Source organism: Grammomys surdaster, unplaced genomic scaffold (genome assembly GCF_004785775.1).
Source record: "Grammomys surdaster isolate TR1022 unplaced genomic scaffold, NIH_TR_1.0 372, whole genome shotgun sequence".
NCBI classification, from domain to species: domain Eukaryota; kingdom Metazoa; phylum Chordata; class Mammalia; order Rodentia; family Muridae; genus Grammomys; species Grammomys surdaster.
The window spans coordinates 10,999,081-11,024,825 of NW_021604791.1; the positions used below are offsets into that span (position 1 = coordinate 10,999,081).

Genomic DNA, 25,745 nt, shown 5'->3' on the forward strand with positions numbered 1-25,745 from the left:
AATCTTCCAGTTTTGTTGAGTGTAGGCCTTTGTAGTAGGATCTGATGTTTTTTTTTAATTTCCTCAGTTTCTGTTGTTATGTCTCCCTTTTCAGTTCTGATTTTATTAATTTTGGTACTGTGTGCCCTCTGGTTAATCTGGCTAAGGGTTTATCTATCTTGTTGATTTTCTCAAAGAACCAGCTCCTTTTTTTTTGATTCTTCGTATAGTTCTTTATGTTTCTACTTGGTTGATTTCAGCCCTGAGTTTGATTATTTCCTGCCTTCTACTCCTCTTCAGTGTGTTTGCTTCTTTTTGTTCTAGAGCTTTCAGGTGTGCTCTCAAGCTGCTAGTGTATGCTCTCTCCAGCTTCTTTTTGTAGGCACTTAGAGGTATGAGTTTTCCTCTTAGCACTGCTTTCATTGTGTCCCATAAATTTTGATAGGATTTGCCTTCATTTTCATTAAATTCTAAAAAGTCTTTAATTTCTTTCTTTATTTCTTCCCTGGCCAAGTTATCGCTCAATAGAACACTGTTTAGTTTTCACGTGTATGTAGACTTTCCATTGTTTTTGTTATTATTGAAGGCCAGCCTTAGTTTTTTTTGTTGTGGTTGTTTGTTTGTTTGCTTGCTTGTTTTTTTTACTGTCCCTTTAAGTTAGGAACATTCACTCTCTTCTACACTTACTATCTTTGTTTTGGTCTTCTCATTGTGTCCTGGATTTCCTGGATGTTGTAGATTAGAAGCTTTTTCAGTTTGCATTTTCTTTAACAGTTGTGTCAATATATTTTATGGTATCTTCTGCACCTGAGATTCTGTCTTCATCTCGTGTATTCTGTTGATGATGCTTGCATCTATGACTCTTAATCTTTTTCCTAGATTTTCTATCTCCAGAGTAGTCTTTCTTTGTGATTTCTTTATTGTTTCTACTTCCATTGTTAGATCCTGGATGCTTTTGTTCAATTCCTTCACTTGTTTGGTTATGTTTTCTTGTAATTCTTTAAGGGAGCTTTGTGTTTCCTCTTTAAGGGCTTCTACCTGTTTACCTGTGTTCTCCTGTATTTCTTTGAGAGAGTTATTTATATCCTTCTTAAAGTCCTCTATCATCATCATGAGAAGTGATTTTAAATCTGAATCTTGATTTTCCAGTGTGATGGGGTATTCAGGACTTGTAACCTTGTAACAATGATGCCATGTAACCTTGGGTTTTGTTGTTTATGTTCTTGTGCTTGCCCTTCAACATCTGGTTATCTCTAGTGCTACTTGCACTCACTGTCTGTGACTGGAGCCTGTCTTTCCTATCATCCTGATTGTGTCAGAACTCCTCAGAGTCCAATTGTCTCTGTGATCCTGTAATCCTGTGATCCTGAGATCCTGGGTGTAAGAACTCCCAGGCTGCCTCTGGGATCCTGAAATCCTTGTGTGACCAATCTTCTGAGATCCTGTGATCCTATGATCCTATGTTCCGAAGCTTGTTAGAGCTCCTGGGATTCCAGCCTCCTCTGGGTTTTGTGAAATTGGGTGCAGAGCTGACACTCAAGGTCTGCTCAGTGCTCTAGTGCAGACCAGAAGGGACCCGAGAACTAGCCTTTTTATTTAGACAAAAAAGGAGATCTGCTAAGGTTTGGTCTTTTGCTATGTACTGAAATGCCAAATACTGGCTGCCAAGGCCTGGTTGCCTCTAGGGATGACAAAATCTGAACATTCACAAGTGATGCTATGTAACATTGCCCTCCAGGTTATCAATGAATGGTGAATAACGATGCCTACAGCCTATATCTGGTCAGAAGAGAGACAGCTGGGGTGGGGGGTGGTTTCCAGGCCTGGGGTCTGAGGAAAGACCATAAGGAGGAGAAGGGAGAAGAAAGTGAAGAGAGGAGAAGATGCCATGGGCTAAATGAGACATAAAAACATGCCAGGCCATGAGGGCTGCCTAATTGGAGTCAAGTGCTACCCAGATGCAACACGGCAAGTTATAATTCAGAGTTATTGATAGGGAAGTAGATACCTGCCCAGCTCTAGTACATTAAAGGCTTACTATAAATATAAAAGTTGTGTGTCTTTTATTTGGGAACCAAATGATCAAAGGTGGGTTAGAAACTCCAATTTGTGATTAAATATTGACTGTCACAGTCCTCCATTATATCCTTGACCCTAGATATGAGCATTTTCATTTGTTTGATATTTCTCTTCCAGTATTACAGATATATGTGGACATTCATTTCCTTACTTTGGAAGGTATCACAGTACATCAACTGCTCTTTTTCTCCTAGTCGTTTTTTCAAAATGTCTATAAACATTGAAAGCAAGGTTGAAGCTGTCTCCTTATCTCATAGTCCACGTTCCTCATAAGACCCCATTGATATTCTACATACATCATTCCTTAAAGAACATTTGTCTGTGTTTCTATGTGCAGTCACCTTATTGTTCTCCATTATAGAAACAAGAAGAGTTACAGAAGAAGGTACACAACATGCACAGAAATAATTCTCTCAAGGTTGAGATCATTTTCATACGTACAAAATTTTGTTAGGTCCTCCAACACATAGTAATGAGTCCATATTTGAAAAAGAATTTTCTGAACTTCAGATATCAGAAATGAGGTTATTGCTTACGAGAAGCCTGTGGCCTTATGTGGACCTTGAGAACTCGGCTACTGTATTTGTACTGCTAGCTCTACTGTAAATTGATTTTTTTTTTGTATTCTTGGCTGTTCCCGACCACAGGTTATATGTAAGAATAAAATCAATGACTACACTTTTATTGACTGTAAAAGAAAGATAGAGTTTCTCACATTCCCTTGGAGAATCATCTTATCTTTCCTTAGTCTTTATGATAAAGCAGCTAAAAAGTAGAGGCAATTATCTTAATAATAGAGATCCCAAAACATAAAAATGTATAGATGTATTGATTTCTATAGCAGTTTGGCGGTCCTAGTTGTTTCATATTATCTCTCTGTATTGATTGTGGACCCTGGAAACTGTTCCCTCTCCTAAACTTGGCCTACACAGAGCAGTTATGATGACATTAAAGAGCTCTCAGCAGCTGGCAAGAGGCTCATTGTGTGTACACACTAAGCAACAGCATTGCAGAGTTGAGAACAGAGACTGGATACATGGGCTGACGCGGTGTTTGCAGAGGACTGATATTGGGAAATGTACTTTGTAAGAGAAAGAAGCTTGTAATTTTGAGTTGAAGGAAAAGAAAACAAACCACAAATAAACAACAAATAAACAACAACATCCATTTATTAAAAAGAATGGATGGAGACATTTCTTGAAGTTCCTTCTAAAGGGAAGGCCTGGAATATCTCTCACTGTTTAGCAACTTTATATTTTATAACTTTCTCACTGAAACACAGAGAGAGCCATTTGAAATGGTTTCCAATGAAAGCACTTCTATTTTTGCCTATGTTTTTATATTTAATGAATAAGTAGTTATATTAAAAAGTTATGATTAAATGATGTTTCTTAGGGTCTTTTTTCTCATAAAATATACCATTGGGACTAATTTAAATACTTAATAAGCCATTTATATAATTATGTGATTGCTATAGCTATTGTGTGACCATGTGGTTTGTAGAAGTTTCAGTATGATTAATGCTCTGCAATTAATATACAATATTAAATATAAACAATGACCAGATAATATTTTATAATATATCTCAAATTCACAGGCTTGGTTAAATATCCTGTGAGAGAATACCAACTGTGAACTGTTAGAACGATGAAAATAATGAGAAAAAGGAAGAAGGAAGAGAAGGTTGGAGGTAAGACAGAAGGAAGTAAGGGGAGAGGGGGATAGAAGGAAAAGAACATGAGAGGAGTGCCCTGTATATCAAAGACATGTAAAATTTAGCTCCTTATATTGTAACTGTGAAGTTTATGAGATTTCATAACTGAGTGTTGAAATCTTTCCTGTAGAATGATTATTTTTAAGTGTGTATGTGTGTGTGTGTGTGTGTGCGCGCGCGCCCTATCTATAAACCTTACTTAAAATGATATGGCATGTACAGCTTACAAGATGTGTAGACACCTATATACACAGAGTGTCACTGTGTGAATGGGCTACCCATTTGTCTGCTGAAGCTCTCACAGAATCTTAAACTCAGGTGGCCGTGAACTCATTTCTGGCAGATGATAGAGGAAGACGTACAGTAAAATAATAAAAGGACAGCATTGGTAGAATTTAAAAAGGAGACAGAAGGAGTGGGAGGTGTTCTTGGGAAGTTAAGTACTCCACTATATGTCTTCACATAATTAAATCATTCTCTGCCTGCCATTTTTAGGGCAAAAACAAACACAGATTTTAGCCCCCACATGTATAGGCCTTGGAGAGAGCTAGTGTGTGCAACCATCTGGATGGTGTTTGCATAAGACACTGAATACATCTGGTCACTAATAGTAATAATCACTCTTTGCTTAAAAGGCATCATGTAGATAAAAGAAACACTGCAGCTGACAACTGTGAGTCAGGTCAGTCCATTCTGCACATATCAATATTACTTTTTACGAATATTTACTGGGCAATCAGTTAGTTTGATAGAGGCTGGAAAAGTGCAGTTTTTATATTTTCAACAACTATACAATCTGGTTTATATGAACAGCTTAATCATCTCCAAGATATCAAAAGTTAAAGTGTCATAAAAGAATTGCAAACCTAGGCTTCTTGATGAGACTAAATTGTGTTGTGGTATAGAATAAAAGTTTACCCTTGGTTACAGAGAATGTAGTCATCCTCATGGGATAAATTTGAGAGGAGATATTAAGATAAAGAAATATAATGTGAAAAAATTATTATAGGGGCAAACTTGTACACAGTGACACACAGTGAGGCTACACAGAGAAGATGCAATGACAGCCATTTACACAATAAGGGGAGAGGAGTGAATCAGCCCCGTGTTCAAGTAGAAAAGAGGCGGTTTTCAATAGACAGTAGAGTTTCATAATGCTACCCCATTACATTATAATTTCCAGGAGACATTTTTCTTTCAATATTCAGAGCATAGTTGACTTTGAAATTTCTTAAAGGTTTTTAGAAAAACAACTAGAGGTTCTTGGATTCCAGATAGAGAGATAAAACCAATTTTGTTTGGGCTTTGGAGTCACAGATTTGGCAGGGGGGCTTCTAGCATGTTCTGTAGGAAGGATAAGATGATACTGATACATATGTAGGAAGCCTGAGCAAGGAAATTGGCCAAGGAGTGACAGAGTGAGTGAAGTTGTTAATTTAGATTGAAGAAATTGTTTATAAGCTGGAAAGATGGTTAGATAGTACAAGTAAGAAACAACAGATTAGCCTCAGGGATGACTATGTCTTGCAGTTTGTGATGACTTATTAGGATGCTGAAGATTTGTTATCAGCCGGGACAAGATGACATTTTGGTTTGGAAGAAAAACAAATGACCCAAAATAAGTAGCATGTAAAATAGAAAGGCAGAACATTCAGATTCAGGTACTGAGTACCCAATTAAAAAATTTCCCCGGAACTTGCTGGATTGGGGGTTTAGATAGTTGCTGTTGTTCAATTCCATGAGGTCAAACTTGGAATAACTGTTATAGCACATGCTAAAGACAAAAGACACATCCTCAAGCCAGGTCCAGTCATCATTAAGTCATTCAGGAAAAATGAGCAGAGAGTGTGCAATGGCTTTAGTAACTATGTACATAGCTGCTTAAGTAAGAAGCATGGGTAGGAACACTGCTGAGGATGACTTGCATAGTGATAAAGAAGAGGAAACCATGGGTAGAGCAACTATACCAACCAGCCAGAGCTCCCAGGGTCTAAATCACCAGCCTGGGAGCACAGAGGGAGGGACCCATGGCTCCAGATATATATATATATATATATATATATGGGAGTATGGCCTTGTTGGACATAGGTGGGAGATGAAGTCCTTGGTCCAATGAAGGCTGGATGCTCTAGTGTGGAGGAATTCGAAGGCAGGGAGGTGGGAGTGGGTGGGTGGAGGCACATCCTTATAGAAGCAGGAGGAAGGGGGATGGGATAGGGAGTTTCTGGGTGGGGGAGAAATGGGGAAAGGGAATAACATCTGAAATGTAAATAAAATATCTAATAATAAAAAGAAGAGGAAACCCAGGTTGTGAGAAGATTAGAGCTCAGAGAGAAAGCCAAGGTGAAGGAATCAATAAAGACACAAGTCTGATGATTTAAGCAAAAGAGAGTGCTGTGCCTGAAGACTGCTCCAGAATAAGATTAACTACTACTGTTAAGAGATTAGCCTAGAGAGAAGAGAAAACTTTCTCAGACCAAAATGCAAAGAAAGAGAAAAAGGAAGAGAATTTTAAGAACTCTATATGTAACACTCAGGGACTTGCTCAGAAAACGAATGGTTTTGCCAACTTTTAGAGGATAGGAGATTCATAGTAATAAAGTAAAGCACTAACTCCTATTGTAAAAGATGTAATAGCAGTGGCAGGGTTATCCCTTGAAAGGATGCATTTTGTCACACCAGAGGCCACTCAAGAGCAAAGAGCATAAGAACTAGTGTGCTCGAGACCTCTTGCATGAAAGCTTAGTTACTCAGTGTTATCTAAGTTCGGATGACGTCATTCTTTTACAGCCTTTACAGGATAAGGCACTACACCTTGGGTATAAAATCTGACTTGGAATAGTTTTAAAATCTTGTAATTTCATATCATTTAAAAATAGCACTTCATATTGAATTTGACTACAGGAAAAATTGATTTATTTTAAGAATGCTGTCTTAAAATTATGGAAAAGCTGGCTAACGGGCCTGTGGGTACATCAATCCCATCACCGCTAAAAATTACTTGTTAATATATGGGCCCATTCACAATGACTATTAACTGGACTTATGAAAATGGATAAAGCCATCAGTATCATTCTTTCAATTACTCATGCCTAAAGTAAGTACTTTACAGTCTTAAAGATGCCCAAACATATGCTATATGGTAAGGACTTTCTGCTTAAGAATGATAAATGATCTTTCTTTTAAAAGGCTTTTATGAGAAACAGGCAGATTTTCATTTTTACAATGAGGAAATGTTATGTCAGAGGAATTAAAGTGAACAGAATTTAATAGATAGGATGATAGATGAAATTTGATAGAAGCCTGAGGAGTGGAAATGCTGACTAGGGGGACAACAACTGCTTAAGCTGCAGGTCTCTTGGTTCTTCATTCCAGATGTTGCCTGCTTCAGTGAGAAGCCTCCAGAGTCCTAGAAAACTATTTTCAGGGTCAGAATAGCAAATGGATACACATATGGAGCACTCAGTGAGTGCCTTTTAAATTGGACAACTGAATCTCAGTTCTAATCATTAGTACCCCCAGGAGTTAGAGGGCCAACCTCAAAAGGCAAGTTTCCAGTATCTAATGAAGCACAGTTTAGAGAACTGTGACTTAGGGCATACTATGCACTCAATCTCATACTAATTGCTTTATAAGATCTTCTCAATAATAAGTTAGGGACTGTTAAGCCATTTCTACAGATGATAACACTTAGGCTCATCAAATTTGCTTAGGTTTTTCCGGTTCAAGCAATCTGTAAGCTGTGACAATGAAGCCCAACCTCTATCCTCTAGCTTCAGACGACACACAGTCTCTGTTACACTTTTGCTCTCTAGGATGATAATGGCTTCAGGTAAGAGAAAAATCAAATCCACCAGAGAAGACGGAAGAGAAGGAAAGAAGATATATATCAGAGTGGAGATGAGTACCTTAAGGAGAAAGGGTTCCATAGAGAGATTGGAATTCATGTAATGGATGCTTAGTTTGTGTTTCTCTTTGGAAAGTCATTGACTGCTCATACACTAAAAGCTACCCAGGGTTGGCTTGTATCTGAAGATTAGAAGGCAGTGATGTATAACTCGGAAGGGGATATTTGCTATTAAGTATATTTGGATGGGAATAGAATTGATAAAAAGAGATTTGAGAGGCAAGATACTTGAATTTTGGTTCTTATTCTGCTATTGCTTCTTGGTGGTTTTTAGATCAATTGTACCCTTTTTGTGTCAATTTTCTCTTCTTTTTCTGTTTTTAGTTGAAAATTTAATACATTTATATCATCCATCTTCATCTTATCTACCCTTCACATGCCTTCCGACCCCATGTCTTCTCTTAAAATTTCATATATATTTATATGGATATGGAATCATCTAGTGAGACATGAAGAATCTACCAATGGCCATACTTCCAAACAAACCCAGAACAAAACCAACCAACCAAACAACCAACCAACCAGCCAAGAAACCAACTAACCAATCAAACAAACAAACAAAAACCTGGTGACCTTCTTTTCTTCAGCAGTAATCAACTAGTTGAACTTTTTAACTGACTTGATTGTGTCTACTGTGAATACATATGTGCAGCAGCCATAGCATGTCCAGGGAGTAGTATTTCCAGTTGCAAAACAATGTGTGTTCAACTACATAATTGTCCAGTGTTATCTTTGATGCAATTCCCATTGTTAGAGGCAGCCAAGAATTTCTAAAATGCCTAAATTGAAACTCTAAACTGCAACTTTGATCTTCATTATTACCAAACATACAGCTACACATCAATTTCCAGCAAAACATTGACGATAAACTCTGTAGCCTTCCTTTACTTTTCAAAGGGCTTATCAAGGTAATTCCAAAGCTTTATGTAAGTCACAATTTAGTTACATTGTTTTGTAAAAGTAGAAGTAAAATTTGAAATGTAGCTTAAAATTTTAATTATTACGCCTTCAGTTACATAAAGAGTAATAATAGACCTCTATAAACGTTTATAATATCTTTATGACTTAGTAAACAAGCAAAATAAAATGAAAGACCCATTATGGCATAAAACATTGCTGATCTAAGACAAAGATAATATTATCTTTCTACTTGAATCTTGAACCAAACAACAGAGTGTGATACAGAAAGCAACTGATATAAATTGGAGATAGCCCAAATAAATAAAGATATATCGTATTCATGAGTTGCAAAGCTGTATAATTTTATGATATTAATTCTTCCCATACTAATCAGTTGACTCAGCACGTCCCCTAATAGATTTTCTTGTGATAGATGGAACATATTAGTTCTAAAACTTATAGGAACCTGAAAAGAATGGCAAATTTGAAGCAACTTGAAATATAAATATAAGATAAAAGAACATATGCACATTGCATTCATGACTTGGCTCTGAGCCACCTGAATTAAAAGTGGGTGACCCCATTTAGGGATAAATAAATAGCCAAGTGTGCCACATCTGAGTGTATAAAATCCACCTGAATATTAGATCAATGCTATCAGCACAATTCAATGATGAAAATTCATTTTCAACAAATTATCCTCGAATAAATTAGAGAACTCTAGAGAAAATTCAACCACCACCTATAGCTCTAGCAAAATGTCTCAAAATAGTTTAGTATGAATCATAGACTTAAATATAGACACAAAGATATAAAAAAATGGAAATAAAAATACTATGATTTTTTCCAAAATATCCCAAATTTTCCAATTTCTCCAAGATCTGTTTTGTTTTCTTTCATAATTAACTATACACTCAAAAATCTGTTCCAGTTCTGTCCTGCTAGCTTTGAGATAATCATGCAATTGATTAAATCTATTCACAATAATAAATTTTACTACTTTGTGTATTATCTGATGGTCCAGAAAGAACTTCTCACTTACACTTGATGGGCCACGTTGTCTACATTAAGCTCAGATAGACAACGATAGTTTTTCTAGCAAAAGATATTTGCTAAAGCTACATATATAAGCAGTTCTCTTCCTTACTTCACTCACTTCTACATACTTTTAGAAAGAGAATATAAACCAGCGACATAAAACAAGGCAATAGGAACATATTTACCGTAGTCCATAGAGAACAGTTCCATCAGGATGCAGCCTGATCATTCGGTTTTTCACTGTAACCCCATGCACAAATGATTTCTTGTCATTGAGAAAGTAGGTGTCTGGTACCCAGAGTTGGTCAGCTACTCTGTTGTCAAGGGTCAGATTTAATGGGATTCCAGAATATGAAAGTCTCTTGTCCTTCCAAGACTGCTGGAAATACATGGTGAGTGTATAATCCTGTGAAAAAAAAAAACCAAATAGGAATTTTACCATCACCAGCATTTCAGGACCTTGGTTGAGAATCCAAATACACAGGGTCAGCAAGAAGGTTCTGAGGGTAAAAAATGCTTGTAGCACAAACCTGAAAGGCTGAGTTCATTTTCTGAAACTCATGTAAAGGTGCAAAAGGAGAACAAACTCCACAAAGTTATCTTTTTAACTACACATATGTGCTATAGGACACATGTTCCCTGATACAACATCATATACACAAACACCAATATGAAGTGAAATGATAAATCTTATAAAAATAATCTATGCATATGGAATTGTGGATGCCTAGAGTCCCTTCCCATGTTCCCCAAAAGATATATTTGAATACTTAGAAATTTATAGCTCTAAGCACAGAGCAATATATATTTTCGAAGTCCTGGGCATTGCCTTACTGGGTATAAATAGTTCATCAAGAGAGAGCAAATATATGTAGTTCGATTTTAAGGTTGAAATTTATGGCAATAATTCCACGGGGAAATTCAAAAGGAAAAACATTGCAAGACACCCAACAAAAATATTCACCCTGGATATCATGGTTTCAGTTTTATTTCACATTTGATCTACGTTAAAATATGTGCTCTTAAAAAAGAGCATTTTCAAACCACAACAACTTTTGGGTGACTAGTGCACTATTTAACTCTTGAATGTTACCAGTTGCCTTTCTCTAGATATTCATAGCGACCTACAACTTGTCTGTGTGTCCTGAAGAGCTGTTATAATTCATATATAGATGAAGATAATTATGTAGCCTGAAGACAACGTTGTTATCTCTGTTCCATGTGAAGAATGGATTTGGGTTGAATTGGATTTAATCTTAACACTATGTTTTCCTACACTCTGTAAAAGCTTACAATGAGGACATCTGACCACACTTTTCTCTGTCAATGCATGACAGAAATATCTGGCCTCAGTCTGCGTAGACTCCTACAGGAGGATGGTGATCAGTACCAACCATAGCTCTTTAGCTATTGTCTCATTTTAAAGAACTCTAAAACGAATGTATAACTGGCTATTATAAGAAAATAAGTTTGGAACAGTAAAATCATGAAGTATTTCAGGTGTAAATTCTAACATAATAAAAATCAGTGATTGTGAATACTCTACCGATGATCAACCTACTGTACACCATATGTGTACTGGCTTTGGTAGTGAAATGGAAGGTCACTGACTTGAATGATGAGGCTTTTATCTGGTCATCCCCTGTAGAGGCTCCAATATATAATGACATATTTCTGAAAAATACTAAATCTTAAGACAATACTGACCCCAGATAACCAGTTTCATCACCTTTAAACAATGTAGTCAGATCCACTGTCACAATTTACTCAGAAACCATCTTGCATTCATTCAGAGGCATTCCTCCTTGTTCAAGGCAATGATGTCTAATCTTCCATTCTAGGCATACACAGAAGCTTTGAACAGCCTGAAACAGTAGCTTACTTTCATATGTAGATGAACTCACTGCCTCCCACCCCCACATATACTGTCTTGACTTCAATAAGTCTCTCCAATAAGTAAGATTTTAGGGTACAATCTTAGAGTATAAAAAGGCATAATCTTGAAAATTAGGAGAATAGATTTAAAATGTTCTCACCATGAAAGTATAAGTATGTGAAATAATACTTATGGTAATTATTCAGTTTATCCACCTAAAATATATACATTTTTAAAAATATCATGTCATTCATGATAAGTATATTTAACATTTATCAATAAATATATCAATGTGGAATGTTGTAATTAAAATATATTTGTAGTAAGTAAACAACAGGGAGTTAATTAATGTTACTATAAAGGATATAAATAGGTAACCTTCAGGAAGGTGAATATGTGTGCACGTCTATGTGTGAATATGTGAGTGCGTACATGAATGCGTATTATGTGTTTCTGTGTCCTCACCCTTCCACCCTTTGGTGGCTCTTTTATTTTCAGTGGAGAAGTAAGAAACTGTACGCATCTAGTGAGAGCTGTGCTATACATAACTCAGTCTGTTTTAAATAAATATTGAATGAAAATTACATCACTTATCTAAGTTAGGCAATGACATCCCCAATTGGTAGTAAGAAATAATTTAAGGCAAACCCTGTGTGCTGATATATTACATTGATGAGTGACTGGAACAAGCCCTCCTTAAATCTTGTATTTCCAAACATTTCTCAAGTTAGTAGCCTGAATTGGGACCTCATATTATGATAAAAAGAAATGTCAATAGGTCATATTAATAACCACAATGATCATATCAATATGGTGAACCATATAGGGAGACCTAAAGTATAACATTATCTACTTTTTCTTCCCTCTCTATGATGCGGCACACAATATAATATCCTCTTTTTTCCCGAGCTGAGATCTGTTTTCCCCAGCTCTCTTCTATCCATTACAACCATAATAAAACTTACAACCATATCTGGACATATATGTTACTTTTAGATAAAAAAAAATGCAGAAGATTGCTGTCCTTTGTTCTACCACCCATTTTTTTTTCTTTCTATTAAGTTTTCGGTGATTCAAAATGCGAGTGCTCTAAAGAGTTTTGAAATTTCAGGAAGAAATTCTTGCTTTTGGCCCAGAACATTGGAAGAATTCTACTTTCAGGTATGAATCTGGCAGTATTACAGTCATTCATCTGGCTGTCTGAGCTATGAAAGCTGCTCCTCAGGGGAAGTGTGATATTGATAGAAACTACAGGCCAAAGGGGATTCTCTGACACTGAGGAAATGGGATTAGTGAGTGTGAGATTGCTAATGAAATTGGTCAAGCTAATTGAAGCATAAAAGAATTTGATTCATTGAAAGAGAGAGCATATCAAATCAGGAACACTCAAAGACTGTTCACGGAAGAAATTGTATTAACTTTTTTTCCTTTCTGAAGAAGAAAATACATGTCTAAATTTAGATCTATAGTTTTAAAGTCATGAAGATTTTGCTTTAAATAATACCTTTTTGGTGACATCTGAAGAGCTGTCTGGGTGATGGTACTAGCCTCTGTGAGGAGATGACAAGACTTCTTGTGACTGCACTGCTATGCACGTCACAGCCCCCACGACAAAGAATTGGCTGCTTCAAAATATTCACAGTTGAAAACCTCTCTTCCATCATCAAGATTGAGAAATCCTGCCTTCAACGTAAATACTTCAGAGTCCTGCATCACTGTTACAGAAATATCTGAGCTTTTAACATATTTTACCATTTTTTTGCTAAAGAATCCTAACACAAAATTTGCTATTTTGCCATAGTGGGGTATACCAGTTACTTGAAGGTATTATTACAGGTCTTCCTGAGGGCCTGGAAAAGTGGGAGTGCCTTATTACTTGCTTGTGTCAATAGCACATGCCTCAGACAATGTTAGCAGAGACAATATATTGCTTTAATATCTAATAATATTGGTTCCAGAAGGATTTAAGAAAAAATTCTCCCTCTTCTAAACTGTTCTAAAATAAAAGCTGTATTCTGAGAAAGAATCAAGGCTCTTTTTCAAACCATACTTTCATCTATTTTAATACATGCGGCAAGAGGTTCTAAGTAAAATCCCTGTTCTGTATAAAACATTCATGACAGTTTAGTAGAACTCTGAGATCTGTTCCTTCCAAAGCTATGTTTACTTTTCCTGACAGGTTGGTTATTGTTAAGCTCTACACGATTACCTCCCGCTGCAGCTCCTAGCAGTATTTTGGCTAAAGCTCCAGCTGACAGAGCGTTTCCTACCTATAGCTCCTAACAAGACAGTGAGGTTTCCTACCTACAGCTCCTAAAAAAATGGAAAGTGTTGTATCTATAGCTCCTGATGATGGAGAGTATCCTACCTACAGCCCTTCTGATGGAAACTATCCCATGTACAATCCTGCTGATAGAGAGTGCATCACCTACAGATCTTTGCATGTTGGAAAGTTTCCTACTCACCGTCCTGCTGATCAACACTATACTGTCTACAGCTCTTAGTATAATGGGGAGTATCACAACTAAAGTTCTTGCTGATGGTGAGTATTCTATCTACAGCTACAGCTGGTGAATCACAGGCAAACTCTATATTACTTGGCTGTATGTTTCTCCAGGTTCAAGAATAAAGGTTAGATAGCATCTGTTTCACATACGTACCATAAACATATGCCCGACTCAAAAAGAAGAGATGGAGTTCATAAAGAATTTATTACTTAGCAAAAGTCTATGACACATACTCAGTGAGACTGAGTTCAAAGGTCATGGCAAATAATTAAGAGTGCATTGTTGTATAAAGCCAGGTTATAAAAAGGGAAGCAAAGAAAGTTTAAAGGCAGAGGTCATTGTTAGATAATGAATGAGAAAATGCATAATGGTTTTCTATTTCTTTCTACTTCTCTGGTTTGGTGTATCTTTAATATATCTTCTGCTTATGATCTCATTGTATCATATGTAATATTATACTCCCTTGGCTACACTGACTAAATTTTTATATTTTACAACCAGAAAAAAATAATGATGTGACTAGATCATTATATGTATATGCATGTGTGTGTGTGTGTGTGTGTGTGTATGTGTGTGTGTGTGTGTGTGTGTGTATCAAATGAAACATTAAATTACCTGACATTACAGTTAATTTACTTGTACAGAGGAAATGCTATGAGCAGCCTGAGAACCACAGGTGTTAAATGATTTTCAAGTAAAGGCCACATGTTTTGGATTAGTTTGGCTTATTAACCAGAGAAACTCAGAGAGAGCAAGCACACATAATTTGTATCAAGGCAATTTTCTTTGAACAAAAAAAGAAAACTACCCAGAAAAGTCACCTGGAGACCAGCTGGTAACAATCAGCACACTGTACAATGATAAGGAAAAAAAAAGAGAGAAACCCATTACTTGTGTCCTACAAAAATAAATTCAATGATTGCCTGATAAGTCAATTTAAACTATAGTAAAAATGAATCAGAAAAGACTTGATTCTAATGAAATATCCCACTTATGTGAATAATTTGTCTAGTAGTAGGAAAGTACACCATACAAAAAGTGTTCACCTTTTTATCTTCCATGTTTTGTATTAATTTCTGAATTAATTTCTAATTTTTCCTTTCACATTTTGAGTATTACTTCAACTATTTATATATATATATATATATATATATATATATATATATATATATTTGTTGTATTTATGTCTTAGCCATATTTTGCTAAAAACACTTTTAAAATATATGCATTCTCTTATTACCATTCTTTAGAAAGTGCCTGTTCTTGCTTATTAAAATTTATCAATAGTAGCCTAGTCTGTGGATCACAGAACAAATCACTTACTCCCACCCTCAGCCCCTAGGGAATATAGGAAAGATTCTATTTTAAATCTGTAGTTTTAAAGTCACAGAAAATTCACCCTTCAAAATACCTTTAGCAACATCTGAAGAGAATTCTGGTTGTGACAACAGGGGTGGTGGCAGGTGATGATGATGATGATGATGACAACGACTACAACAACAATAATAATAACAGCCCCATTTGATTTCTCCATCTGGCAGTCAGACTTTTGTGTCAGATGTGTTCTATTTGTTTCTGGAAATGTTTGAAATTAGTCAACTCAGTGAACAAAGAAAATCATTTGCAATACTGTGGCTTGTCCTATACCAAATGAAATCATGTAAAAATGCCATATCCAACACACAGCAACACATGTGTACATGTGACACCAACATGACAGCTAAGTACATGATTCTGCTCCAGTGCAGTGACTACTAAGTCTCTATCTGGAACTCTGGGGTGACACTACTGAAAGACCTTAGTATTTTTAACCTAACATATACTGCACAAACCACAAATATTGATTTTCATTAAGACTTTAAAAATCTTCCTTAACCACTAGATTAGTAATTCTCAACCTTTCTAATGTTGCAACCTTTTAATACAGTTCCTCATGTTGAAGTGACCACCAACCATGAAATTATTTCGTTTATACTTTATAAATATAATTTTTCTACTGTTATGAATTGTAATGCAAATATCTGATATGCAGGATATCTCATATGCCACCTCTGTGAAAGAGCCGTTTGACCCACAAAGGAGTATTGACCCCACAGATTGAGAACTGATGAACGAGATTAAGTTTCTCAAAATGGATGATAAAATTTATGCTCCACATGGTAACGTTTTACAAGCCTTATAGTCTACAATTTACGTGATCAGAAGCACAAATAATTAAGATTGCTCCTATGGTAAGACATATCAAAATATTAAATCTAAAGGAAGAAAAAAAAACTTAAAAAATCTTCTGTGTCAAATTTTCTTATTAATTAGAATAATAAATTCATTACATTAACAGCTTGTGATTGACCGCAATTCCTCATCTGCCAGCCTCTCTGGGCAAACCCAACAGCAACAAGTTCTGCTGTGTCCTGTCTACATTTCATTTACATGGCTACATCTCTGCCTGTATCCCTGGAGACCTTTTGCTGTCCAGGAAAATCAGATGAGATCCCCAAGCACCAAGTCCCAGCCTGCTGGGTTCTTGGTAAACCTAACAGCTGTGCTCCATCTTCTGGTCCACACTTCTACTTACAATCCGAAATTGCATCCATCAGGGACCACCAACTTTGACTGCATCCATGAAGGTCTGCTGTCACTCAGGACAATCAGTTCTACATGCAATCCCAGAGGCCTGCTGACATCAGGGACTTCCAGTTCTAACTGCAGCCCCAGAGGCCAGAGCAATATGGCACCACCAAAACCCAGCTATCCTACTGCAGCAAGTCCTAGAAATCCTAATACAACCAAATCTTAATAAAATGACCTTAAATCGAATCTTATGAAGGTAATAGAGCCCTTAAAAGAGGAAACATATAAATTCCTTAAAGAAATACAGGATAACACAACCAAACACGTAGAGGTCCTTGAAAAGGAAATTGATAGATACAAAGAAATACAGGAAAACACAAACAGGTGTAGAAAATGAAAAAAAACTGTTCAAGACCTGAAAATGGAAATAGAGGCAACAAAGAAAAGACAAATCAAGGCAATCCTGGTGATGTAAACTTTGGAAAGAGAACAGGAACTATAGACACAAGCATCACCAACGGAATACAAGAGATGTAAAGTGAATCTCCCGCATGGAAGACAGGATAGAAGAAATTGATACAAAATGCTAAAGCTAAAATGTTGGTAACATAAAACATCCAGGTAATTTGGAACACCATAAAAAGACCAAGCCTAAGAATGATAGGAATAAGAGAAGCAGGTCAAAGGTCCCAAAAATATCTTCAACACAGAGACTGGATAAACACAAGGAGTGGTAACAAATGTTAACAGTTAGCTTATTCAGAATACTAGTTTTTTCCATTGGGCCTCAAACAGGAATTCTTCACTCCAATTCAGTGGGTAACAATTATATAGAAGAAGACTGTTGTCTTGATCCCTTAAGTTGGAGTAGATGGTTTTGGTTGTCTGATATGTTATGGCTGTTACCATCTAGAGTGGTAGGTTGTTTTATTTAACTAGTGCTTCTTAATAGAAATTCAAGGTTGTTTTGCTTAATTATTGAATATTGATAGAAATTTAAGGTTATTTTGCTTAATTATTGTACATCTACAGAAATTTATGGTTGTTTTGCTTAATTATTGTATATTGACAGCGATTAAGGTTGTTTTGTTAGACTATTGTTTAACTGTTTTGTACTTAAGCTGTTTGTTTAAAGTGTGATGTAAAGTTCTAGCTTTGTACTTTTTATAATTGTTTTCATTGTGTGTAGATTGTTAATGTTAGAGAAAAAGATATATATATATATACATGTATATATATATACATATACATATATATATATACATATACATATATATATATATTCTTAAACAGAAAGAGGGATGTGAAGTGGAGATTTCTGGTTTTGCTGGAGACTTATTTGTGTCATGTGATGTTTTTCTGGAAACTTTCTTATGAGGGGATGTTTTGCTTAAGCAGATATGTGGGAAGTTGTATCATTGAAAACAGACGCATGGTGTTTTTCTGGAAGCTACCTAAAAAAGGGCATGTGATGTTTTGCTAGAGCAAGAGCAGACGCTTGAGAGTACACTTGATCTTTAGAAAGGATATAAGAATAACCCAACAGACACTGTGGCATTGGTTCGCCCTGCCACTCTTTGCTGGTCTTCATTGGGCTTTGCTGATGCTGGTCTCTACTGTCTATGCTGTGACATTGTTTGGCCTTGCCTTTTTCACTGATCATAGTTTGTCATGACTTCATAGAAAGAAATGCACCAAAGAACTCCTAGTGGTATTCCAGAGGCTTCTTGTCACTTCCTCAGTCTTGGGTTTATTGGCAGAGCCTTGCAGTTCCTTCTGCATTGAACTGCCATTTCTGACTCATGAGTGGTGCTTGCAAGTGGGTGGTGCTATGGTTACTGATTCTTGTGAACTGAACTGCTGATATCCTGACAAAGATCAGAATCTCCCAAAAGAATTTATAGATGGGTCCACATCCCCCTTTTATTAACCTTTCCTTTCCACTACCTTTGGTGGATAGTGGGCTACAAGGAAAGTTAAAGCATTTAACCTATGGTCACTTGATCTTTGAAAAAGGAGCTAAAACCATCCAGTGGAAAAATGACAGCATTTTCAACAAATGGTACTGGTTCAACTGGAGGTCAGCATGTAGAAGAATACAAATCAATCCATTCTTATCTCCTTGTACAAAGCTCAAGTCCGAGTGGATAAAGGACCTTCACATAAAACCAGATACACTGAAATTAATAGAAGAGAAGGTGGGGAAAACCCTTGAAAACCTGGGCACAGGGGAAAAGTTCCTGAACAGAACACCAATGGCTTATGCTCTAAGATCAAGAATTGACAAATGGGAACTCATAAAACTACAAAGCTTCTGTTAGTCAAAGAACACTGCCAATAGGACAAAATGGCAACCAACAGATTCGGATAAGATCTTCACCAATCTTACATCTGAGAGAGGGATAATATCCCATACATACAAAGAATTCAAGAAATTAGACTCCAGACAACCAAATAACCCTGTTAAAGATGGGGTATAGAGCTAAACAAAGAATTCTCAACTGAGGAAACCTGAATGGCCTAGAAGCATCAAAAGAAATGTTCAACATCCTTAGTCATCAGGCAAATGCAAATCAAAACAACCCTGAGATTCCACCTCATACCAGTCAGAATGGCTAAGATCAAAAACTCAGGTGATAGCAGATGCTGGAGAGGATGTGGAGAAAGAGGAACACTCCTCCATTGTTGGTGGGATTGCAAGTCGGTATAACCACTCTGGAAAGCAGTATGGCAGTTCCTCAGATATTGGACATAGCATTACCTGAGGACCCAGCTATACCACTCCTGGGCATATACCCAGAAGATGCTTCAACATATAACAAGGACATATGCTCCACTATGTTCATAGCAGCCTTATTTATAATAGCCAGAAGCTGGAAAGAACCCAGATGTACTAAAACAGAGGAAAGGATACTAAAAATGTGGTACATTTACACAATAGACTATTACTCAGCTATTAAAAACAATGAATTCTTGAAATTCTTAGGCAAATAGATGGAACTGGAAAATATCATCCTGAGTGAGGTAACCCAGTCACAAAAGCACACACATGGTACGTACACACTGATAAGTGGATATTAGCCCAAAAGCTTGCAATACCCAAGATACAATTCACAGACCACATGAAACTCATGAAGAAGAAAGACAAAAGTGTGGGTGCTTTGGTCCTTCTTAGAAGGCGTAAGAAAATACTCAAGGGAGCAAATATGAGGGAAAGTGTCAGACAGAAACTGAAGGAGGGACTGTCTGGAGACTGTTCCACCTGGGTATCCATCCCATGTGCAGTCATCAAAGGTAGATACTGATGTGGATGCCAGGATGTGCATGCTGACAGGACCCTGATATAGCTATCTCCTTAGTAGTCTGCCAGAGCCTGACATATACAGAGGCAGATGCTCACAGCTAACCATTGAACTGATCATGGGATTTCCAATGGAGGAGTGAGAAAGAAGACTGAAAGAGCTGAAAGGGTTTGTGGCTCCATGGGATGAGCAACAATACCAACCAACCAGAGCTCCCAGGGTCTAAACCACCAGCCTGGGAGCACATAGGGAGGGACCCATGGCTCCAGCTGTAAACGTAGGGGAGTTTAGCCTTGTAGAGCATAGGTGGGAGAGGAGATCCTTGGTCCAGTGAAGGCTGGATGCCCCAGTATGGGGGAACTTGAGGGTGAGGAGGTGGGAGTGGGCCAGTGGGTGGGGGCACATCCTCATAGAATCAGGAGGAAGGAGGATGTGATAGGGGGTTTCTGGTTGGTTGGAGTGTAAATGGAAAAAGGTGATCACATCTGACATGTAAATAAAATATCCAAGAAAAATAAAGGAAAAAAAAGAAACGAAACAAAACAAAAAGACACAGACCAATAGAGTGGATGTCTAAACAGGGTCAATCATTCTACTGCATACAAGAAACACAGCTCAACAACAAAGATAGACTTTACCTTGGAGTAAAGGGCTGGAAAAGGTTTTCCAATCAAATGGACACAAGAAACAAGCTTGAACACCTATTCTAACACCTATTCTAATCTCTAATATAATAGACTTTTAAACAAAATTAATCAAAAGAGATGGGAAAGAACACTTCATACTCATCAAAAGAAAAATCCTCCAAGATAATGTCTCAAATATAAACAAACATCTATGCCCCAAATGCAAGGGCACCCACAGTCTTACAAGAAATATCACTAAAGATTAAATCACATATTGACTCCCCACACATTAATAGTCGGAGACTTCAACATGTTACTCTCACCAATGGACAGGTCATTAGGACAGAAATGGAACAGAAAACTAATGAAGCTAACTAACAATATGAATCTAATGGACATAACAGATATCTACAAAATATTTCACCCAAACAGAAAAGTATATTATTTCTTCAGTTCCTCATGTAACCTTCTCTAAAATGCACCATATAGTTGTTAAAAAAGGCAAGCCTCATCAGATACAAGAAAATTGAAATAACTCTTTGTTGTAGTACCAATTAGCTTGTTACTTTATTCCTTGTTATTATATATATTTCTTTATGAACATTGATGCAAAAATACTCAACAAAATACTAGCAAACCTAATCCAAGAATACATCCAAGATATCATCAACCATGACTAAGTAGGCTTCATCTCAGAGATGAAGGGGTGGTTTAATATACAATAATATATGAGTGTAATCCACCTCAAAAACAAATGAAAGAAAAAAACACACATGCTCATCACTTTAGATGCTGAACAAGCCTTTGACAGAAATCTAACACTCTTCATGTTAAAAGTCTTTGAGAGATCAGGGATACAAGACACATACCTAAACACAATAGAGGCAATATACAGCAATCCTATAGCCAACATAAAAATAAATGGAGAAAAATTTAAAGCATCTTCATTAAAATCTGGGAAAAGACAAGGCTTCCAACTCTCTCTCTCTATCTTCCATATAGTACTTGAAGATCTAGCTAAAACAATAAGACAACTAAAGGAGATCAAGAGAATACAAATTAGAACAGAAGAAGTCAAAGTATCACTATTTTCAGATGCTATGAGAATATACATAAGTGATCCCAGAAATTCTACCAGAGAAGTACTACAGCTGATAGTAGCTTCAACAAAGTGGTTGGATTACAAAAATTCAAAGAAATCAGTAGCCCTCTTTTATACAAAAGACATATGGGCCAAGAAAGAAGTTAGAAAGATAACATGCTTCACCATAACCACAAATAACATAAAATATCTCAGGGTAACTCTAAGCAAGCAAGTGAAAGACCTATATGACAAGAACTTTAAGTCTCTGAAAAAGGTTGAAGAAGATATGAGAAGTTGGAAAGATGTTCCATGCTCAAGGATTAACATGGTGAAAGTGGCCATTTTACCAAAAGCAACGTATAGATTCAATGCAATTCCCTCCAAAATTCCAACATGATTCTTTTTTTTAAAATAATTTATTTTTTCTCAAATCATAATTCATTCACACAGGGGTTATAAACACAGAAAGGCAGGATGTGGGGAAGGGAATGACACTGGAGTGTGGGTGTTCAGGGGGAATACAGATATCTTTCAGAACCGGGTATCGGCTGGGTGAAGGTTCAGGGACAAGTCACTATGACTCTGCCTATGACTCACTTGTCCTTATCTAAGTTGTATCCTGTACCCTCTGTCAGATGCATGCAAAAAAAATCAATAATTAATAAATGGGACCTCATAAATCTGATAAGCTTTTGTAAGGCAAAAGACACCATGATAGGACAGAATGATAACCTAAAAATGGGAAAAGATCTTCAACAACCCTACATCTGACAGAGGGTTAATATACAAAATATGTAAAGAACTCAAGAAGCTAGATACCAACAACCTAAATAACCCAATTAAAAAATGACTTACAGAGCTAAACAGAGAATTCTCAATAGAAATCTCCAATGGCCATGAAACACTAAAAGAAATGTTCCATGTCCTTACTCATCAGGAGAATTGAAATCAAAATGATCCTGAGATTTTACTTTACACCTGTCAAAAGATGTAAAACTTAAGTTACAGCTCCTGTTGGCAAGGATGTAGAGTAAAGGGAATCACTTCTCCATTGCTGGTGGGAGTGCAAACTTGTACAACCACTCTGAAATCAATTTGGCAGTTTCTCAGAAAAATAGTTTTACCTCAAGACCCAGTTATACCACTCCTAAGCATATACCCAAAGATGCTCTACCATTCCAGAAAAACACTTGCTTAACTATATTCATAGCAGTTTTATCCATAATAGTCAGAAACTGGAAAGAACCAAGTTGTACCTCAACTGAAGAATTTTGAAAGAAAATATCGTTCATTTACACAATGGAATACTTCCAGTTATTAAAAACAAGGCCATGATAAATTTTTCAGGCAAATGCGTGGAACTAAAAAATATCCTGTGTGAGGTAAGCCAGACCTAAGAGAATATTCATGGTATGTACTCACTTATAAGTGTATATTAACCATAAAGTACAGGATAACCATGCTACAATCCACAGATCCAAAGAAGCTAAAGAACAAGAAAGGCCTAAGGGAGAATGCTTGAATCTTCCTCAGAAGTAGAAATAAAATAGACATTGAAGGTGAACGGATGGAGGAAATTGGGTGGCAATAGGGATGGGGAGGGGAACTGGTTTAGGGATCAGGTATAAGAAGAACAGGGGAGAGAGAATAGAAATTGGGGGTCAACAGGGGACAACTCTAGCTAGCTTCCTAGCAGTGGGGGATATGGAGCCTGAGGTGGCCACCTTCTGTAGCCAGGCAGAACTCCAAGTGGAGGGATAAGGACACCAACCTTCCCATAGAACCGTCAGCCCAAAATGTAGCCTATCTACAAGATATCAAGGGAAAAAGATGGAGCAGAGATGTAGTGAATATCCAACAAAAGTTTGGCCCAACTTGAGACCCATCCCAAGGTCAAGAACCAATCCCTGACACTATTAATGATACTCTGTTATGTTTGCAGACCAGATCCTAGCATAACTGGCCTCTGAGAGCTCTACCAAACAGTGCATATGGACATGCTGAGACCTATAGCCAAACATTAGACGGAGCTCAAGGAGTCCCATGGAAGACTTTGGAGAAGCACTGAGGGACCTGAAGACAATAGATATGCCACAAGAAGACTAAGATAGTCAACTAACCTGGACATTTGGGGCCTCCCAGAGACTGAACTATCAACTAAAAATCAAGCATGGGCTGGACCTAGGCTCCCTGCACATATGTAGCAGATTTGCAGCTTAGTCTTCATGCAGGTCCCCCAAAGAGTGGAGAGGGGCCTGTTCCTGAACCTGTCGCCTGCCTGTGGATCCTGCTTCCTCCACTGAGCTGTCTTGTCTGGCCTCAGTGGTACAAGATGCCTCTAGTCTTGAAGTGACTTGATGTACCAGGGTGGGATGATAACCTGGGCATCTCCCCCTTCTCAGAGGAGAAGGAGGTTTGGGAAAAGGGGCTGTGTGAGGGAGAACCAGTGTTGGGGTAGGCTGTGATGGTGATTTAAAGTGAATAAATAAATTAATTAATGAAAAAAGAATCTGAACAAAGAATAAAACAGAGTACAAAAATGTGACAAGTGAGAGATACTAGTAGTAATCTCTTCAGACACACGCACATTCAATGCACACTTTCTTCCATAACAACCAGAAAAATGCAATGTTCAAATATATACATGCATGTGCATGAGTACAGGCATTCATATGTGAAGGTAAATAAGACACTGGAAAATATGTAAGTATTTAATTTTAGGTTCACCTTAAGTGTATGTTGTTTCATAAAAATGGAAATGTACTATAATAATGATATATTTCTCTCTACTTATAAACTTATTGTATTAATCTATAAAAAAAGAAAAAAAGAAAAAGATCTTGTGATTATTTTTTGTAATCACAGAGTTACGCCAGATGCTGAGAAGGAAACATTGTAATATATATTTCTTATTTGAGAACGATATAGACCAGATGGAGATACTTAGCTTTGCTTCTTTCCAAGTACCTCAGTTCTTCTATTAGTAGTAAAAGCAGCTCATGGCCTGAATTTCCCCCCACCTTCAAGCACTCAGAAAACTCAATGTGCCTCTACTTTTCTTCCCTTACATCTCTGTAGTAAGGAAACCACAGTATTGATTGGACTAATATTTTTTAATAACCTCTTATATTAACCTAGAGAACAAATAACAGTTAATTTAATACAGCAATGATGGCAAAAAGTAGGAAGAAAGTGGAAATAGATGGAACCTTTAAGTCAACACCCGATGTCTTAATTAAGTTGGATGGATAAGAAGGGAGCATGATGCTATCCACCACGTTTGTGACCTGTGTGAGTAGACAGAATTGCAATAAGAATACTTGGCAACTAGGTGCTAACAGTGACCACATTCTGTATATAAGTTGTATTGTGGGTGTGATTAGCACATACATGCAAAGGGGCCAAGTACGTTGTTATGAGTCAGAGCGTGAAAGAACAGACGTAGGAAGGAACACAGCTATGTGACCCAGGTAAATGGAAATAGGTTGCTTACCATAAAGGTCTTGAAAGTGTAGAAGAGGATAAAACCCTGACATATTTGATTTCAGAGTTAGTCATTCACATTTTTGAGCACTTTTAACACTCCTTATTTCCTTGGATATTAATATTTCCTGAATAGTTTTCTGATAATCTCTGTCTTACTTGATTTAGAACTACCCAAAGGAGATTGTTCATAGTTCTGTGTCACAGAAGATATAGACGACCAAACATGTTTGTTGAAATGTGAATTAAGTGGTGTAGTGAGTTTGAGTCACTTTACATCAATGCTGTGTGTATAAATGCTAGTTAATCTTACTGCATTACAAATCTGAAACATATGCTCACCCTCAAATGACATTATTGAAGACTAATACACAAATTAAGATAATTAATATCCAGAATTTTTGTTCATTACCAATTTAAACTGATCTATAATTCTAGCAAAAAGAGCAAATAATTTTTTCAGAAATTCTAAAACTATGTGTAACTGCACTAGGCAGTGATTTTATACAAAACATTAATAGATAATGTTTACATGCTATCGAATGAAACTTTACTCATTTACCCAGAAATAAGACAGCATATTAAAAATATCTTCTTCTTCTTCTTCTTCTTCTTCTTCTTCTTCTTCTTCTTCTTCTTCTTCTTTTTCTTCTTCTTCTTCTTCTTCCTCCTCCTCCTC

At 36.8% G+C, this 25,745-nt stretch overlaps 1 protein-coding gene across 2 annotated transcripts in view; it reads right to left on the minus strand.

Moving 5' to 3' along the window:
- The window catches only part of Gabrb1 (gamma-aminobutyric acid type A receptor beta1 subunit), a 394,680-nt gene that overhangs the window by 228,193 nt on the left and 140,742 nt on the right, over window positions 1-25,745 (minus strand). For both annotated transcript variants that reach the window (XM_028780796.1, XM_028780797.1), the window contains exon 4: window positions 9,803-10,023. In XM_028780796.1, coding sequence (XP_028636629.1) covers window positions 9,803-10,023 — 221 coding nt within the window. The remainder of the gene's footprint in view (window positions 1-9,802; window positions 10,024-25,745) is intronic.